This window comes from Geospiza fortis, unplaced genomic scaffold (assembly GCF_000277835.1).
Source record: "Geospiza fortis unplaced genomic scaffold, GeoFor_1.0 scaffold447, whole genome shotgun sequence".
Taxonomy (NCBI): domain Eukaryota; kingdom Metazoa; phylum Chordata; class Aves; order Passeriformes; family Thraupidae; genus Geospiza; species Geospiza fortis.
The window spans coordinates 554,542-570,910 of record NW_005054467.1 but is presented as its reverse complement, the minus strand read 5'-3'; the positions used below and the strand labels follow the sequence as shown (position 1 = coordinate 570,910).

The window sequence follows — 16,369 nt, the reverse complement described above, 5'->3', positions numbered from 1 at the left end:
TTTTTACTCTTTCCATATAATGCCATAAAATGTACGGTTTTTACATTGAAAGAGGTTGTGCAGATCTTTTAACTGTGTCTGTTCTTACGTGTTCCTCCTCAGAGTCCTAGTGCTTCAGGACCCCTCACTGTAGCAACTCTTCCTGTGTTTGTCTTGTTTCCCACCTTTCTGATGGTAATGCCTTTTTCTAAACCTTTTGCATGTCAGATATATTCTCGTTGAGGTCAACAGATTGCATACTTTTAAGTGGATTTAATCAGTAGCATAACAACCCAGTCTACTCCTTTGCTAAATTAACATTGTGTTCAGCAGCTGCTGAACACTGAGTTTATGCTTCCATCAATCTTGCTGTACTGACCCCAAGATCTCATTTCTGTGTGCATTTGGATTACTGAACTGGAATAGTTCTTTACCCATGTGCACCTCTCTAAATATTCACTCTATAATTTACTGTTGTTTTAATCAGTACCTCTGAAGCTTTTTGTGTTGGTTTTGCATGGCCTGGTTTTTGGTAGTGGAGGGGCCACAGAGGAGGCTTCTGAGAAGCTTCCAGAAGCTTCCACCATGTCCAGCAGAGTCAATCCCTGATGACTCTGAAGATGGACATGCTGCTCTCCAGTTAGAGAGTTTGGTACACCACTGTGATGACCTATCTAAGAGGAAAATCAAAACAAAGGGAACACAGTTTTTTTTCCTACCCAGAGAAGTGGAGGAGGGAAAACAGCATGGAGACACTGAGGCCAGTGGAGAAGGAGGGGGAGGAAGTGCTCCAGGCACTGGAGCTGAGATTCCTCTGCAGGCTGTGATGAAGACCATGGTGAAGCAGCTGTGCCCTGCAGCCCATGGGTGCACAGGGAACGCAGAGATCCACCTGCAGCCCATGGGGAGGTGCCCATGCTGGAGCGGATGGATGCCTGGAGGAGGCTGTGATCCAGTGGGAGACCCAGTGGGGAGAGGGCCCTTGCTTCCAGGCTGGAGCAGCCTGTCCTTGGAGGAATGCACCCCCTGGAGTGATCCATGGCACAGCAGTTTGAGAGGAGTGTCTGCCCATGGTGGCAGTTCATGCTGCAGCAGCTGCAGTATGGCTGTTGTTTGTGACAATGGACCCACACTGGAGAAGTTCATGGAGAGCTGTCTCCCATGGAAGGGACCCCATGGCCTCACAGGGGAAGGATTCCTCTCCTGGAGGAGCGGAAGAAAACCTTGGGTGATGGACTGACCAAAACCCCCACACCCTGTCTCCCTGCACTGTTTGAGGGAAGGAGGGAGAGGTAGGGGGGACAGAGTTGTATTTAAGTGTTTATTTGACTTCTCATTATCCTCCCCTGATTTTGTTAGTAATAAATTGACCTTGTACCTTTAAGTTAAACCTGTTTTGCCCTTGGAGTGTTTTCTCCCCTTCCGTAACTCATGAACCCTTCATTAAATTATTTTCTCTCTGCCCAGCTGTGGCGGGGGAGGGTGGGTGAGCAGCTTTTGTGAGTGCCTGGTGTTTGGCCAGTGTCAAACTATGACAGCTTTTATTCCAGTTCCTCACATTTGGTTTCCCTGTTTGCTACTTTCAGACAGCATCTTCATCATCATCATCATCACCTCATCTATCAGAGTCCAGCTGATATTCCTGGGACTCTCCATTGAGTGCCTACTTCCTCCTGTATAAACGAATCATAACATTTTAGCTAAAACTTTCTCAAGTACCTTTGAAGTTAAGCTAAGCACCATCCAGTCCTCATAATTTGTTCTCATTTCATTTATTCTCAACAACCTCTTTTTCTGACAGCTTAGAAAAAAGGGGTTCTTTGACTCTTTCACGAAGTAGTATTTCATCCTGGAAATCTCTGAAGGTCTGAGGTAGTGATCACAGAAGGAAAAAAAAAATCTTTTCTTGTACCAGCTCCTTTTATATGGTGACTGTTGTTTACTTTTTCTGACAAGGTTGCTGACTCCATTGTATATGAAAGGGCATTTGTTACTGGTTTTCCCTCAACTTTTTTTTAGTGTGCCTGCCTTTAATGTTGCTCAGTTTTGATTTATTTGAGTTCACAGTCCCTTGTGTATTCCTTATATGACACAGCTCTTCAAGGTCTGCTTTCAAGCAGCTGTTTTGCCACTTAGCTATGAATGCTTACATTTTCTTTTTTCTCAACTGCTTTGTGATGGGTAGTAGACGTGTTTTTACTTACATAAATTATTTTAAGTTTCTAAGAAATGCAGTGGTCTGAATGAGATTGCTTTAGGTAGCATATGTTTATCTGTGCAGGTACTTGTGACTCTGCGCTTGATATTTGCAGATATGAGATTAATTTAAAATGGTCTTAGTTCCTGAAAAAGTAATGAGGTACTTGGTAAATATCAAGAAGACAGCAAGGATGTGATTAAAAGCTTATGTGTGTGTTGTGGTTATGGTTATTTTCTTCACAGTAGCTGTTGCAGGACTGTGTTTTGGATTTGTGGTGGAAAAAGTGTTGATAGCATACTTCACGTAGCTGTGCACTTACTGTGGCAAAGAATGGAATAGGTGACCTCATGAAGTACCTTGTAGCTCTGCAATTCGACTCTCAACTGGTCCTGTCAGCTTGAACTTGAGGAATTCCAGTGTCAGTGGTACAAAGCTGAGGCTGTAGAGCCAATCCTGATCAGGATATCAATGTGATAGGGAAATGTTAAGATGTAGGAGAGAGGCTGCCCATTTTGAGCAGGAGTAACAGTGTGAGGGTTCAGCTGCTTATATGTAGACTGACTGCATCATTGCTTTATTAGGATTATAGGTAGCAATAGGAATGCTTGAATACAGAAAAATAATATATTTTTAGTGCATCTAGTGTAGGAGGACATCGCTTTCTCTTCTAAAGATATGATTTTGTAAATAAAAGCTTTGAGATAGTAATGCATCTGAGATTGCTTTCTTGTTGATATTGTATTATTTTTATACTTGTGGTTTTTGTACACTTTTAGATAAGAAATTCTTACATTTCTGTTCAAAGAAAATAACCTTTTTCTTATGAAGTTTAGTAACTAGAAAACCTAGACATTTGATCATACTAATTATCTGGAAGTGGTTGGATTTTACCTTCCTCAGAGAAGTACCTTGAAAATTACTGCAGAAAAAGGGGCAAACCTGACATAAATTTACCAGGTATGTCATCTGTAGGCCTGTATACTTTTTAAATCACAATTTTTGTTTTGTTTTCTCTCAGGAAAGGAGACAGAGAAAGCCAAAGATCGGTGTGAAAAAGCCACTATGAAACTTCATATGTTGCATAACCAGTATGTGTTGGCCCTGAAAGGAGCACAATTACATCAGCACCAATATTATGATACTACACTTCCTCTGTTACTTGATTCCCTTCAGAAGATGCAAGAAGAAATGATTAAAGCCCTGTAAGATGTATTCTTAAATATTTCTAACTTGTAAAATTTCTATGTGTAATATTCTAATTAATCTATAAGAATAGTTGAAAATAAGAAAATGTGATTAATTACTTATATATCAGGGGATAACAGTTGAAAAAAGTCTATCCAAATGATGCAGGTGGTAGTTGTGAGTGCTCGCTTAAGCCTATCAACAAGACACCATCTTCTTATAAATTCTTACAGATGGACTGCGGTGTTTAAATTTGACCTCATGATTCTTCCTTCAGTTTATAGACTATAGCAAGTTTGTTGCCTCTCTAGTAGTCATTATTATGAAATTCCATCAGCAAAAAATTTGGTTTAAACTGCCCAACTGTCTTGAAAGTGATTGTGGAGGAGCCACAATCAGATGCATAGTTAATGGTATGGGTGGGAGGATTAACAGGATTATGTAAACTTGATCTCTCTGTAAGGAGTCTCCCTTTAAAAATACTATGACCTCTTTCCTAAAAGATCATTCTTACATCAATACATAGTACATGCAAAGTGATGATATCTGAGAACAGCTACTGAGGACTTTTAGCCCTCCGTTCTGGTTTGTAACCACCATGCTGCCTCCTTGTCTTAGCTTAAAAAAAGGGGTGGTTAGCTTTTTTTGTAAGTTCTTAATTTAGATGTGAAACACTCTTTATTAGTTCATTTTCTTACCTATTCTGAAGTCAGAATTCGTGTTGATTTCAGGGCACAGGAACTGAGGGAGAGTTGGGGATTCCACACTTTATATGGTGCAGGCATCATTAGCTTCCCTGTGCAGTAACATTTTAATTTTTTTGCTTCAGGTGCTGGTATTGAAGTAAAGCTTTGTAATACTCCCTGTATGGTCCTTTTAATTTTATATGTAAGATCACAGCAAAAGGCTACAGTTGAATGTGTGTGTCTAATTCAGGTGGTTGTTTTAGAATCACAAGCTATAATAATTAACTGAGGAAATTTATGATGGAACAAGAGCTTAATGAAATTTATCTTTACTCTTCCTGGAGTAAAAAACTGTAAAAAATACTTTTTTCACTACATAGACTTTTTTGTGAGTTCTGAATGTATTGGAAAATGATTCTATTATAATAACTTTTTTTTGGTGCATGTATAGAGATGCTGATTTCAGGTGTAGAGCGTAGTGTGACAACCTCTGTGAAACAAAACTTCCTCAATAACCCTAATTTTGCAGGTGAATTAGTTTTTAGACCTGAAAAAGTATAGATTAATATTGCTGATGATATTTTTCCTCTTTTTTGTCATTGTAATTGATATAGGTTCTCTAAGATATGGCATTGCTATTGTTGATGTTTACCTATCTTTTCATCACACTCCATGAAGTATTTTCTGGAACTTTTTCACACATGATATTCTCAGAAAAGACAAGATTTAATGCCTTCTCTTGCCTGTTTTCTGCTCAGAATTAGTGCACTGAAAAAATCCTATCACACTATTCTTTTTTTACAGAGTAAACACAACTTGAGATCTTATCCAGAAAAAAATGCATTTGCACTTTTTCCTCTGCATGTTTGGCTAGCCAAAATTCATCAGTGTTTTTTGAGTGGCCACCATGCTTCAGATCCTGGCAAGCTAGCAAATTTATCAGAGATAAAAATGAAATAGGAAATAATTATGAAGGTACATTATGAAGGAAAACTAAAAGTTAAGGAGAATAGCAGGGTGTTCTGAGTATGTGTCACTGGATGCTATTAAGAGTAGTGTCACAATACCACCTCTTCCTTTGCCATTCCTTTTCCACTTGGTTTTTCCCACTCTTGGAAGCAGATGAAGACAGGGTTGTGTGGCTTGTACTTTCTCACAGCAACTTCGTGGTTAATTTTCTCTCCTCTTGTAAATATATGCTTACTTGTGATTTATGCCTATTTTTGTCTGAATGATGAATAGTATATATAAAAAACGCTAGAACAAGATGGAAAGCCAGTGTTGAAAGGAAATGCACACACTTCTGTAAATCATTTTGCCCTATGCCAGAATATATTTTGCCATGAAATATGAAAATCTTCAGTGTTATGAATGGGTAATGTGATGATTGGCTCTCACAATTAAGAGATTAATTTGTGTGTATGTTAGGAGAAGTTTTGTTGATGTATAGTTATGTTATTGTAGTTGGTTTGACACGCTCTGTTCTCCCCGTAGTCCCCTTTTCCTCCCCTTTGTATTGTTGTCGTTGGACAGCCTTGGTTGTCAGGGTCATGTGGAGGGAGGGTGTGTACTTATGTCCCTCGTATGGTGCCTTTGGGAATGGAAAAGCTTGTTGCTAGGGGGCACAGCATGACAACACCTGACCTCCAGTCAAGTTACAAGAAAGCAGTCTCCACCAATATATGGTGAAGAAGAGTTGACAGACTGGCTTTGGGAGGGGCCAGGGTTGGCTGATGGGACTATACAGGGATATAGAAGGTGGAGCAGGCATTTTAAGGATGAGCCTCTGGCAGTTGGCAGTGCTCCCAGTGCTGCCCTTTTTCCTGATTCAGTCCTTTGTTGTGTTTGTTGAAGTTTAAAAAACCTTTAAATTTTAACGTGAGTGGTTGTTACTCACTTTCAGTGTAGGTTATAACAAGCGTGGCATGTACTGTGTGAAGAAGAGCATCATCATTGAGCTATATACATTCCCTTTCCTTGTAATCTCTCCATTTTTTAGTTTAGCTATGCTGTGTGTTGGTGCACTGAAATCAACAGAAGGAGTATGGTCTAAAGAGACTTTAGCCACCCTAAGCCTGTAGAGGAAAGTCCTCAGGTGATGCATTGTTTCTTTGTATAATATATTGTCATACTTTTCCCTTTTTAGCCAGCTGGAACAAGACCTTGTCAAAGCAGCAAATTGAAAATTTGAAGCATCTTCAATGCCATCTATGCCTTCAGTGCCATATTATACACTAGAATTTTTTTTCCTTTCTAGGAAAGGGATCTTGGATGAGTATAGCGAGATCACCAGTCTTGTAACAGAAGAGATTGTGAATGTCCATAAAGAGATCCAGACCTCGGTGGAACAGATAGACCCTAACTCTGAGTATAATGACTTCATAGATACTCACAGGTAAGCATTTTTATCTCATGTTTCTTCTTGAGAAAACCGTGCATTAAACTGCAACTGCTTAAGTGCTCAGAGGAATTTGTTTCTGTCTGATTCCTTTTACCTTGTTTCTTGTAAAACTTCATCCTCATTTGAAAATTGTTTTACTTTTCACATGCAGAAAGCTGGCTGAGCAGTCTGTTTGGCTGGTTCTAGGAAAACAAATTTCCAGTTACATGAGAATAGCCAGGACTTTGATACTGACAGCAGACTACACATTACAGTCTAGACTCAATGTGAGCCTGTTTGCTGTTTATTTGGATGCAATTTGCATTCTGGGCTAAACTTGTTCTAGTTTAAAGTCAACTCTAGAACTCTAGATATGTTTGTGTTCTGCAGTTATTGCAGGTTGAGACTTCAGAGCATGCAGATAACGCATGCTCTGCATGTATTAAAAATTATATTTCCCATTTACTGAACGATTACTCTGTTTTACTGTATGAAGAAATAGCTCTAAGACTTCTTTCATGTTCTTTTTGTTATTGTTATGTGTGAATTCATGGTCATTATCTGCAGGTTTGTGATGGAAGCAGATAACAGGCACCTGTCCACATTGGTAGTCTTTGAGAATCTTGATTTTGCTGTGAGCTTCATTCAAAGAACTGTAGTGTGTTTTATCTCATAAGATTTTAGAATTATGTATTTTTACAGGAAAAAGAATATGTATCCAGTTGCTATCTATCCTTATATTTCAGATATAATTTAGCTATAATCTAGTTAATGAAATACATCAAACCCTAATGATTTGCTCGATGATTCACTCAAAGATACATGTTGATTTTTAAATTATAACAATTATTTATTAAATTAGGTCATCAGAAGTTGTTGAACAAGAAATAGAGTTTGATACGTCTTTACTAGAAGAAAATGAAAACCTTCAAGCTAATGAGATCATGTGGAATAATTTAACAGCAGAAAGTTTGCAAGTTATGTAAGTCTACACAAATCTTTCATCCTTTGGAAATGCTGTTCTGTGTTATATCTATGCTCACTTAGATCCTTGCATGGCTGTCTCCATTTTTAAGGTCCAATTTCTATGTGTAGTGTTTTCAGGCTGCAGACTGTTTCCCATGCTGGTTGTACTGTTCTTTGCACAAAATCCTTCTCCTTAGTCTCCTCAAAAACTTGTCCTTATTTTCAAAGTATGCAGTTCTCTGTGCCAGTTAATAAAATGCCCTACATCTATGATGAGTCCTCCTTGGGAAGGTGCTGCCATTTTCCCAAAAGTGTTTCCACATTCACTACCCTAGGAAAAACAGCAAAATATTTTGATGAAACCACTGAGTAGAGTTTTGTGGTCAGTGATTTAAAGCACCGTGTAGAAAATTTTCATGAGTAAATTTATTTATCTTGTTTTTTAAGTGTTTGCTTTTGTTTTAAAAAGGAGATTGTTATTCATTATTGTAACCTTTAGAATACATTAACTTAGTAACACAGATGTAGCTGTTGTATAGTGTTTCACAGTTTTTAGCTATTCAGGGTGATGAACCACCTCTCTGTGTTTTGTTAATATATTGCCTAGTTAAATATTTTCATCACTTTTACCAAGTTTACCTTTGATCATTTGTTATGGGGAATGAATTGACTGCTGAGAGTATTATGTTTGTGTATTATTGGCCTCAACTTCTGACATAAAATGGTCCTGCGTGGTCATCTGTGAGATTGCAACTGTTAATCATGCATTAGAAATGGGAAATTCAGAATTTCATTGGTTGATATTTTTGCTGTGTCTACTGTATTTCAGTTCACATGAGACTTATTTGAAATATTTTCCCTTTAGAAAGTAAAACTGATGCAAATAAGACATCAATGACATATTGTGGGAATTTTTGCATTTAGTTTTCTTTTCTTTAATTTTACTTCCTTAATCAAACTATGATCCTTATTTTTTGTAGGCTTTTCTGAAAACCAAAATTAGTGTGAAGTATTTTCAAATGTAAACATATAGCAGTGTCTTCTGCAGGTTACTTTCATCCCCATTTTTTCTCAACATGACAGAAACTCAGGATTTTATTAATTCCTTTTTAAGACTGTTAATCATCCTCTCTTTTTTTTCTATATGATTTGATTACTTTCTGTAAATCTATTCCCTTGATAAGTACTGAAATATTTTTTAATATGAAGTATCTGCCTACTTAGTCATGAAGCAGCTTTATCTTATGAAAAGATCCCATGATAATTAAACCCCCCCAATTCCTTTAAACATCCTTCTCTTTTTAATATATTCTGCATCATTACTATATTGAGATTATTCCTGCCTAAACTCTGAGATGTTGTACATCTTGGTGTACTTCAGCACAGTAGCAAGAAATATATAGATACTGACCCTCCCTTTTAAATGGAATATTAAAAGTTTTTAAACATTCTGCCTTTGGCTTGCCTTTTGTATCCAACTGTTTAGAAATATGACAGCAGCATATCTAAATAAAAGAGATGAAATCTTGCTTTTCTAATAAACATTTCTGATGAAATATTTGATTTTGTTATAAATGTATGTCTATATATTTACCTACATATATATATATTATTTTGTTCCAGTACAATTTTCATAGTATTCTCTTGCAAACCATTCATCCACTTGAAATGGTTTTGCAAATTGGAGAAATGTTATGGTGTGGCATTATTTCTGGAACACAAATCAGGTAGCCCTTTTAAGTGTTGCTGTCATTAAGGTGTTCACTTTCTGGTATAGATTTAGAGTTCTGAGAAAAACAGTTAAACCCTCATAGGTCAGACCACAGACAGACACTCAACTTTCTTCATTCTCATGTTAGACAACAGGCAAAAAATCTTGAGAGAACAAAACCAGGATGATCATATAATGCTATTTCCTCAGCTTCCCATAATTTTCACCTCTGAAATATTTTGAGATAAATGTCTTTAATGGCCGTGGTGGTAGTTTATAATATCCTTGGAAGTACTTTACTTCTGTGATCTTTTTCAGTCAGATTCAGTGTGTAAAAGTATCTGTTGTGCATTGAATTTTTGGTCAAGGAATTTCAGAAATTAACTTCCTATCTTGTGAACCTGCTCTTATCTTTTTTCATTTTATGGCTCTTAAGCTTTTGTTTTGGAAGAGAAGAGGAACAATCTGTTCCTTTCTGCCTATGATAATGTAAATTTCTGTTCAGCTTCTGTTCTGTGATCTTTTTTTTCAGAGCGATCTTTTAGCTTTAATCTGTCCTTTCACAAAGCTTACTAATCCTTTATCCATCTGGTTGTCTTTGTTTGAATGTTTTCAAGGTTGCTATATTGGTTTTGAGATGCCTGCCTAGAATTTCACAGGTGATCCAGATACCCAGTTTAGAGGGAGGCCTTCCAAGGTTTCCTGTGTTCTTACTCTGCTTTGGTTTTAACAAATCCTAGAGAAGCATTCAGTTTGATTTACTGACCTGTGCAGGTCATCAAGTCAGTGTTTTCAGGGAATCATAAACAGTATTGCCAAGATTTCATTTCTAAGTGGTAGTGGTCATTTTAGACCATGCTCCATTCTCTACATAAATAAAGCTTTGGATTATTTTTTCCCCACTACATATATAAGATCAAGCATTTGTTTTAATTGATAGTTGCACCAGAACAGAGCTTAAAACTCAAGAAACAGGAAAGGAAGCTTTCTAGGTACGGGTTTTGTGTGATTTTTCAAGTGTTAGAGTGATTAACTGTTAAGTCATAGAAACTCTTTTGTAAACTGATTGTATCCAGAAGGCAAATACGATACCACGAGAAAATTCCTTTGGCAAACAAGGGCCAAGATGATACAAGACAGATGCAGTGTTGTCAGCTGTAGCGGGTTTGAATGAAAGTTATTTTTTAAACAAAGAATAGATATGAAGTGCAAGGAGGCAAGTAGTTTTGGTGTACCTACTACTTTATCTTCTCTCTAAGATAAATAAAAATCTCTCTGAAGTATCTCAGGAGTTTCAGGAAGAATGACATCAACTGAATGTTTTAATCTGATGCTGCAATATAAAATATAAGATCTAATATTTTTGAAATGATGAAATAATTAAGATGTTGTATCTGCATGTATATACTCATTCCTTCTACTGATGAAGCCTTATCAATTTGGTTTTAATTTCGTGACTGTTGATGCTGGATCAGTAGATAAAACATCTGCTTCCTGTAAATCAGTTGTTAAGCAAATAAAATGTTGATTAAACATTTTTTTAGAAAGTTGTTCAAAAAGCAGTTAAAATTTTTAATTACTTTCTTTAGCAGAGTATTAAAATAAAAAAGTTGGTTGGTAATAAGTTGGAGACCCAGTATAAGGAAACATAGGGAAGTTCAGCATAGAGATTTTGATTGCCTAAAACTGATAAAAATGTATATGGAAAGCAGAGCTGTAATCATGTTATTTTGAGGGAAATGTTTTAAGTATTTATCTTATCTGAAAATAAACACATGTGGAAGGTTTGTCTTCTGGGAAATAAATTTTCGTCATTCACTCCATGGCTTTTTTTAGTGGTTCTAGTCTCCTAGAATAAAGTGCACAACTGGGTACAGATCATATATAATCAACATTGTGTAAAATACATTGGGAGGAGAGGACTGATTCAGTGTTTAGAATCAAATAACTCAGTTTAGTATATATGGACTTGTGGAATGTGCCTCCTAGATATTTAGAGAGTTGGGTGTTCCACTCCCTGGTCTGGAATGGTTTTGGGCAGTAGATCTGTGCAATGGTAATTGCTACATATATTTTGCTTGTGTTCCGCTTTTTTTACTTCAGTAATTTTATGGAAATTGGGCTTGAAAATACAGGGCAAATAAAGTAAGATAGTTAAAGATGTATAGATAAATGACAAAAAGGAAACAAGATGTATATGCTTATTTATTTTTAAGAGATTGTTCTGATTTAACAGTCTTGATTGAGACACATTTTAGAAGTTGTCATTATGTAAGCCATTACATGCATTGTTTAGAATGCAAATGTTGTTGTACATTCATTGAACTTTTTTTTTGTTATTGGAGTATTTACCAATATAATTAAGAAGTGTTAGTAATAATTTTAAAGTGTAATACTCCTTCTCTGTTAGTATTGAGCGGTTTTGTACTTTACTTTGAATTAACCGTTAGCAGAGATTGTAATCTGAAAAGGATAATTGTAAAGAAAGATACAGTCACTATTACCACAGAAAGTGATCATTTGTACTTTTGCTATTTCTAGAAGTAAATACAACCCAGCTACTGATTCTGTGTATTTATTTAACACATGTTTTATGAGTCAGAAGGCTTTTGTCTTTCTTTAAGCCTCTATAAATTAGCAATATATTAGGAAAGCAATAATTCATGGTACTCATCACATATTCTGGAAAAAATATTTTCTTGGTAGGAGAACCTGCAGACAGGAGATCATTCTGTAACCTTGTGTGTATACAGAGGCTCACACAGAATCTCTAACAATACAGATTAGCAATGTAAAGGTCCAGCCACACAAAAAAAGAACTATCACTAAGCACTGAGCAACATAATCTAAAAAATAATGCTCTTTTACATCTTCAGGAAAAGGATTACAATGTTCCCAAATATATTCAGTTTATGCATTCACAGGCTGGGTTTCTGAAATCTGTTTACAGGTTAAAAACAGTAATAGAAGAACTGATGCAAACGCAGCAAACCCTTCTGAGCAAAGAGGAACTTGTTTTGGAACTAGAGAAAAAAATAGAAGAGTCATCTAAGACATGTGAAAAGAAATCTGAGTAAGTTGAAATTTAAATTTCAAAATACAATAGTTTGAGGGGGAAAAATGTCTATAATGCAATTCCTAAAACTTAAGTAAGAAATAACCTTCACTAATCTTGTTCTGCTTTTGTGTTTAGCAATTACTGTGGAAAACAACGGTAAGTTAGTTTCTTGTCTCTGAAATAAACCTTGCCCACTGCAGACCCCAACTCACTGAAGAACTGTGGAGCTCCATAAGTTTAATATAGTTGCCATGGTTTGGCAAGAACTTTTGGCTCAAGAGCTGGACCTTTCATTAATTCAATTCAGCTTGCTCAAAGAAGATGAGTAAGTTCAGTTGCCTCTCTGTTTGGCAGAATTCCTTGTGGAGGTGTAATTCTGTGAAAGGCTTTCAGAGTCTTGTGCAAGACTTTCTTATGCAGTAATATGTTTGCAGCTTGTCAGGTTAAGTTCATTCTTCTTTACATTTCCTTTACAGAAGTGTAAATGTAAAGTATGTAAATCTCCTACCCTGTAGTACTTCTTAGTAAATGCCAAAGGTGAGAGATTAGTGAGTGTTTTAGTGCACCATAAATAAAACATTATTATAAAGAATCATTCTTGGGCAACATCTTTAGGTATTTAGTTCTTCTACCTTTGCTTAGAAAAAATATTCACATACTCTTCTAAACTGGTGCTGGTATAACAGATAGAGAAACCTTTTGTCTGTAGTGATATTTTTCTGATTCTTGTTGCAATCAGTCTTAATCTTACTAATTTGGTAATAAATACTCATTTACCGTACCAGTAGTAAATTGGAGTGCAATTTCTTTAGGTAATCCTTCATTTACTGAAAAAGTCTTGATGCTCTTTGTTGATGGAACCTTGTCACATGAAATATTGTATAGTATTTAATTCTTGTCCAAAACTTTATGTATCTGTTGTCAGTGTTTCAAATAGATATTTTGTGTCCTTTCTGTGGTGAAGTTCACATGCACTCACAGTGTGTTTTCCAATTTTTGGTTCTTGACCTGTCTTCTTTGCTGTATGCTACTTAAAGGATAAACTGTATTTGAACTAGCTGAGTTTAATGGAGTGTTTGGGTTTTTTCCCCTCAGTATTGTTTTGTTACCAGTTATCACTCCCTGAAAACAGTTTAGACCCTCACTGTGTTTCTTACTGTGTGAAGGCTTCTCTGACTGATCCTTTAGCAGATGTTTGTGGTGTTGAGAAGATGATTTCGGTTCAAATTGCACCAGTACTTGTTTCTTTTATTAAAAGGCAGGGAATCTGGCTTAGATGTCTAGCTGTACAGTAAAGGCTTCCCTGAAATCATCCTTGTTCTGATTTGTCATTGATCATGCCTGCCTCCAACAAACTCCCTTTTCACCTTTTAGCTGCAGTGCAATTGTTCAGGATGTTTCAGGATGTTAACTGTCCCCAGAATATCTTGTCCAACTGTAGCATTGGTTTTAATAATGACTGCATAAGGTCATACCTTGTGGCAATGTCTTGGTACTACTATCCCTGCACTAATATCCCTTTCCATCTTCAAATGATGATATCACCTCCAACACAGAAAATGTTTTAATTGTATTTTATTTATATATGTATATGTCAAGCATACCATCTGCCCTTAAAACATGGTAGCATATTGAGTATTTAGGTTTTGGTTTAGTACACCTTTTTACCACTTTCTCAAATGTTGCTGTGATCTGTGGGGATCCTTCATAAAAGATGTCATTCTGTGAAGTTGCTTGTAGCTGTTACTCGCAATAAGAACTTTGCAGTTTGCACTCATGCAAGCCACGGGCAAATTAGTTTATAGATTCTAATTCCTCATGCATGACTGGAGTGGCAAGCACTGAAAGTTGGATTTGGGAAACCAAATCAGATTGTAATCCATTTTGCCACAGTTCAGAAAGAGACTAGCTTGTGAGTGACTTTTCAGGGTATGTTGTATTATTGCTGTGTCCTGATCAGTTGAAACCATTCTGTGTTTGGGGATGTTACCCCAGCCAGTGTGTATTCACCCAAAGCCTTGCTGATGGTTGAAACCTTATTCTCATGGTTATTTTCTCATGGTGATGTCCTTTTTCTCTCACAAAGGAGACCAGATGAAAACACATTATCTTCAGGATAACTTCAGAATAGTTGTTCATTTGCTTCTCTGATGCTTTTAAATATGTACAAGTCCATGCCAAATTTCAGTTTCAGATTTGAGAATTGTGTCTGCATGCCTCACGCTTACCATTTTTGGATGAACAGTCATTTTGCTGATAGTGAGGAGTTTTGCTTATTACTGACTTGATATAATACCCACCTGTATCAATACAATTTGTATCTTTTCCTGCCAAAGAGGATTTTATGACAGGTGGGTCCCCTGTTAATTTGAAACCCATTTGAGTATTCATTTGGCTGAGCATCACTTTGTGAAGGATCAATCCCTGCATGAACAACATTTGCCTTTCTTTTTTTCTTCAAGGGTAGGGCTTGCAGGAGGGCTTGTCTTCAAGGGATTATCCTGAAGATACAGAGTAACACAATACTGTGATTTTTCTTCATATTGTCCTCATTCTTCATAGTTCTGGTCCATTTACCTCCTTCATCTGTTCTTGTAGACTGTGAGAACTCTGCATCTTCTGTAGACCACAGGTCACTGGGCATTGGTTGAGTGCTTATAAGGGTGTCTGTATTATACTGTGAATGATACTGTCTCTTAGGCAGCTTCTGTCAGTCTTTGATTTTGGTAGTTCTTTGGGATGATAGAGTCATCTGGGTAACTGCAGATACTCTACATGTGTGTCCTTCAATATGATTTAATCACAACTGTCTCAAGTATTCATGAGTATAGTATTCAGAGAAGAGCTATAAAAATAAGCAGAAGATGAAAAGTTGCTTTTAGCTCCTCATAAAGATACATTTATTTAGCTTCATAAGACAGTTATAACCCAGTCCAGAAATACTTACAGTGCAGAGGAAAAAACAGATACCTCTTATGTGATGCCATATGAATTTATAGTGGATGTGAGGGGAATTTAATATTGCAAATTATTACTGCGACAACAACACTGATTGGAGTGAATTTCTCATCACTTCAAATAATTATCTAAAATTTTCTCATTCTCTAAGGGAGGAGGGGAACCCCAGTGTTTATCAATTCAGTCAAAAGTGGATGAAAACAGGAGTTCCACCTATATTTATTAAACATTATTTTTTGTGATAGACAGAAGAGAATGAGTGTTTGCTTTTATTATCTTGTTGCTCTGAAAATTTTCTAGAATTGCTTCACCTTTGAATAAATAGTGTTGAGGAGTTGTCATGCTTTCTTCTCCCCAGATTTTATGAAGCAAATAGACCATATTGAAGCATGTACATTGTTAAATTTTTATTTTTCTTTGCAGTATTGTACTCTTGCTGAGCCAAAAGCAAGCGCTTGAAGAACTTAAGCAAACAGTCCAGCAGTTAAGATGCTCTGAGGCAAAATTTGCAGCCCAGAAAGAACTACTGGAACAAAAGGTTCAAGAGAATGATGGGAAAGAGCCACCACCTGTAGTGAATTATGAAGAAGATGCCAGATCAGTGACTTCTATGGTAGGTTTTACATCTGTTTTATTGAATTGTGTAGCCCTGCCTTTGTACTTCAGACCTGGGATTGGAGTATCAAGCTACTCACTGAGGTGATTTAAAGTGAATGGGCTTCACTTTGCATTTCTGGGGACTTGTTTGGACAAGAAGTTCAGTTGCATGATATTTTTTCTTTTTAAGTGGCAGTAACTCATAACGATCTGTGTGTGGGGACTTGGATTCATCTTCTCTACTCTTGATGCTTAGATTTTCATTACACTGTTTAATGAAGAAAAGTCTTAACCCTTACATAGATTTAGTATAAGTGACTGAGTAGCTACTGGTAATTTCCTTGGCTGTGTTGAAGAAATAAATTTACAGTTGTAGGTAGAAAATTAACAGCAAAAGCTCTTGGAATTGCTGCACATGTTATGTAATTGAGAAATTAATTTTATGTACTGTAATTACTCTTTTCTCAAACAGAAATGAGCGTTGGTTTCTTTACAACTTATTTTTAAAAGTTGACATGCTTTTAACAATGAAAAGGAAAATTTTTTGTCTGATGAGACCTCTTATAGTTTAAATAAGTACCTTACTTTACTAATATTTTGTGTGACTTCCTTTTCTCAGTTGTGTGCATCTGTGTGCAGAGTTTGTAGG

The 16,369-nt window shown here is 36.4% G+C and overlaps 1 protein-coding gene across 1 annotated transcript in view; it reads left to right on the top strand.

Annotated features, from left to right (window-relative positions):
- The window catches only part of FER (FER tyrosine kinase), a 143,816-nt gene that overhangs the window by 24,345 nt on the left and 103,102 nt on the right, over positions 1-16,369 (top strand). The window contains exons 5-9 of the mRNA XM_005428029.2: positions 3,198-3,381; positions 6,308-6,445; positions 7,293-7,412; positions 12,058-12,180; positions 15,547-15,736. Coding sequence (XP_005428086.1) covers positions 3,198-3,381; positions 6,308-6,445; positions 7,293-7,412; positions 12,058-12,180; positions 15,547-15,736 — 755 coding nt within the window. The remainder of the gene's footprint in view (positions 1-3,197; positions 3,382-6,307; positions 6,446-7,292; positions 7,413-12,057; positions 12,181-15,546; positions 15,737-16,369) is intronic.